Raw genomic sequence first — 3,391 nt, forward strand, 5'->3', positions numbered from 1 at the left:
TGCCTGCAGCTGACAGAAGAAGACCTGGAGGCCACCAAGCTCGACCCCAGAGAGGTCCTCACTCTGTTCACATCTGTCTCCAGCTGTGGGGGGGGGGGGTCAGACAGACGCACAGAGGGAGTTTACACAAAACCTAAAACCAGACTTAGGCCAGATGTTCCAACAACCATCAACACGATGAGAAGCCTCGTCTCTGAGACATCAACTACAAAATATGTCATTTCTACATAAAACAGAATCATCAACATGGTGATGTTGCTAAAATGTAAAGAGCCGACCTGTGAAACATCCTTCATGTACTTCAATGACAGATTAACAACCAACATTCACTAGGACTCAAGGATTAACTGATTAGATTCTGGTGGTCAAAGGTCAAAGGACAAGGTCACGCTGAACTCAGAAAACAGTTTCTAGCCGTTACTCAAGACTTCACACATTAACCATGACAGAGTTTCACCCCTGCTTCAGATCTTATCTAACCTTAGCATTAGGGTCAGTCTGAGTGGAGGAGGAGGAGATTCTACAGAACAATGATGTAATCAGTGACACTGAGATGTGATGTGGTTTATATTGAGGTGTCCTCTCGTCTCTCCAGGTGGATAAGAACCTGAGGGAAAGTTCTGACGAGAACCTGATGGAACATTCACAGAAACAGTTCAGCTCCGAGCCTCCAGCTGTGACCCAGCTGTTCCAGCAAAACCTACAGACGTCTGAGGTATGACATCAGATCTCTGAGTTACTGATGCTGTTGCTCCCCTCACACTAACCTGATTGTTCCTGTGGCTCCTCCAGGTGAACAACTCTGTGTCCACTCCTCAGGATGAACTGGGTGTCGGTGGAGTTGATGCCCCTCCCTCCTCCTCCATCCACCCTCTGCCCAAACAGCAGAACCTTCCCCAGAGACCCACTAGCCTCCACCTCCTCCCCAAGAACAAGGAGACCACCTCCTCCTCTCGACTCAAACTGGGAAAGCTCAAGTCGAACCACAGACAGGTATGAGCTGGTCTCATCAGTCACTTCCTGTTAACATGTTGGCTGGTGTCGTGGGAGGAGCCGGAGGGATCGTGGTGTTGTCAGCTCAGGGAGTTTCCTAGAGAGCGTATTGATTATCTGGCGATCACTGAAGCTGTCACATGTGACCTTCATTGTGGGCAGGAGGCGGGAACTCTCAGAACCTCGTGTACCTCTTTGGTTTCTGTTTGTAGGAGATGTTTGTTTGTTGTGTTCGCCTTCTCCATCTTGTCCCGCTGACCTTTAACCCTTTCCCCAGAGTTATTAAGCCCCTCTCTACAGTCGTCACTAGGATTCTTTGTTCTTATTCACTAAGTCAGGAGTAACTTGTTCAGAGCGGCAGCCATTTTGTTTTCAGATTGTCTGTCTGGACTGGATATCTCACTAACACTTTGATGGAACAAACGTTCACCTGGACTCAAGGATGAACTGGTTAGATTTTGGGGGTCAAAGGTCAAAGGTCAGGGTCAGTGTGACCTTAGCCATTACTCAAGACTTCACACACTAGTGGTTAATATTTAATATTTTCTCTGACTCTGGATAAACAGGAAGTGAGCTGAAAGTGTGTGAGTGGAGGGGGAGGAGATTGTTTACATTAATATATATATAATAAATATATTGAATAATAAAAACTATTATAAAACTCGGAGAGGAGCTTTACCGTGTTTCACAGGTTATTTCAGCCAGGTACTCTTTGATATCTTGATCAGCTGCGTCTCTGATTCAGACTGTCTGTGTTTCAGGTGGAGACAGGCGTTGCTAAGATGAACACAGTAACAGTCGCCGCAGCTGTAGAACCCCACCTGGTAACCACAGTGACCAACAACACCAGTACAAGAGGCAGTGTCGCAATTGGGAACCGGGTCCACTCAGTCGCCAGCGGCTACAATGCGGGGGTTCCCACCCTGGTGACAAACGGTCTGATGGGCGGAGGTCAAACTAACCCGGCAGGACCACAGCTGGAGGAGGAGGACAAACTGGAGGGAGGGGTGGTCGGAGGAGGAGACAGCCATCAGAACCTCCTCAATTTCAGTCCTGATGAACACGAACCACTGCTGAGGAGAGAACAGCCCCCTGCCCAGAGCGAGCCCCCTCCTCCTCTGCACCATCAGTCACGAGCCGGAAACCTCCTGTCAGGGCGGGGCTCAAACTCCAACAACAACAACAACACGATAGCGTTGGGGTCAGAGGTCAGTCAGGACAAAGACTTCAGTCCTAAACCTGAACCACACCTGGAGAGTCTGCAGAGCCGTGAATCCCCCGCTGCAACACGTCCAGCTACACCTGGACACACCTCACCCCAGGCCCCTCCCACTGCACAGGATAGAGTTCAAGGTTCAGATGGATACGCCCAAAATCCAAAGGCTCACCTGGTCCACTCCACAGCTGAGGTCCCAGACTGCAGACACACAGATTCACAGATACTTCCCCAGAAACCTTCAGCAGCAGGAGGTCCAGCCTCAGATCCAGAAGGTCTAGTTGGGAATGTAGAAGGTTCCCCTGCAGAGGTTCCAGCCTCAGAGAACCCAGCTCCAGAAGCTTCAGCTCTAGAACCTGCAACTCTGCGAGTGTCGGCCTTGGATCAGGTGGGACAGACTAAAGGCAGGAAGCCTCAGCGTCCCTCCTCTCTGGACCTGTCCTCGTCCTCAGGTGAGTCAACATTAGGTCTTTAAGAAATACTTGGTATACTGTTCACATCCTGCAGCCACACACGACCAAAAGCACCTGGCAGTGTGCGTGTGTGTGTGTGTGTGTGTGTTTGTTTGTGTGTGTGTGTGTGTGTGTGTGTTTGTTTGAGTGTGTGTGTGTGTGTGTGTGTTTGTTTGAGTGTGTGTGTGTGTGTGTGTGTGGGTGTGTGTGTGTGTGTGTGTGTGTTTATGAATGATGGTTTTGATATAAATTCAGTCATTTACGTTGTCCATGGTCTTAAGACAGTTTTGAGGTGATGGTACAAATACTGTCCAATTAGCAAGCAGGGATGGGTACAAGTACTGGAGTACTCGTTGATGACCTCATTATTCGAGTAGCGTGCACACGTGTTATTATTGGCTACAATAGTTCAATTCAGTGTATATATATATATATTATTCTGACTTTATGCAATGCAAAGCGTCGGATGCAGGGGTGTAAAACACGCCGCCACTGGACTCTAGAGCAGCGGAGACGCGTTCTCTGGAGAGACGAATCGCGCTTCACCATCTGGCGATCTGATGGACGAGTCTGTGTTTGGTGGTTGCCAGGAGAACGGTACTTGTACAGTTTGGTGGAGGGGGGATTATGGTGAGGGGTTGTTTTCCAGGAGCTGGACTTGGCCCCTTAGTTCCAGTGAAAGGAAATCTGAATGCTTCAGCATACCAAGAGATTTTGGACAATTCCATGC

The 3,391-nt window shown here is 49.0% G+C and overlaps 1 protein-coding gene across 1 annotated transcript in view; it reads left to right on the top strand.

Annotated features, from left to right (window-relative positions):
* Positions 1-3,391, top strand: part of LOC111655508 (bone morphogenetic protein receptor type-2-like) — a 25,006-nt gene that overhangs the window by 15,701 nt on the left and 5,914 nt on the right. Inside the window, exons 15-18 of the mRNA XM_087174154.1 lie at positions 1-54; positions 596-715; positions 793-993; positions 1,755-2,661. The exon at positions 1-54 is cut by the window's left edge and continues 49 nt beyond it. Coding sequence (XP_087030280.1) covers positions 1-54; positions 596-715; positions 793-993; positions 1,755-2,661 — 1,282 coding nt within the window. The remainder of the gene's footprint in view (positions 55-595; positions 716-792; positions 994-1,754; positions 2,662-3,391) is intronic.

This window comes from Seriola lalandi, unplaced genomic scaffold, assembly GCF_002814215.2.
Source record: "Seriola lalandi dorsalis isolate HSWRI2012SDOR001 ecotype SW California unplaced genomic scaffold, Sedor1 jcf7180002054321, whole genome shotgun sequence".
Taxonomy (NCBI): domain Eukaryota; kingdom Metazoa; phylum Chordata; class Actinopteri; order Carangiformes; family Carangidae; genus Seriola; species Seriola lalandi.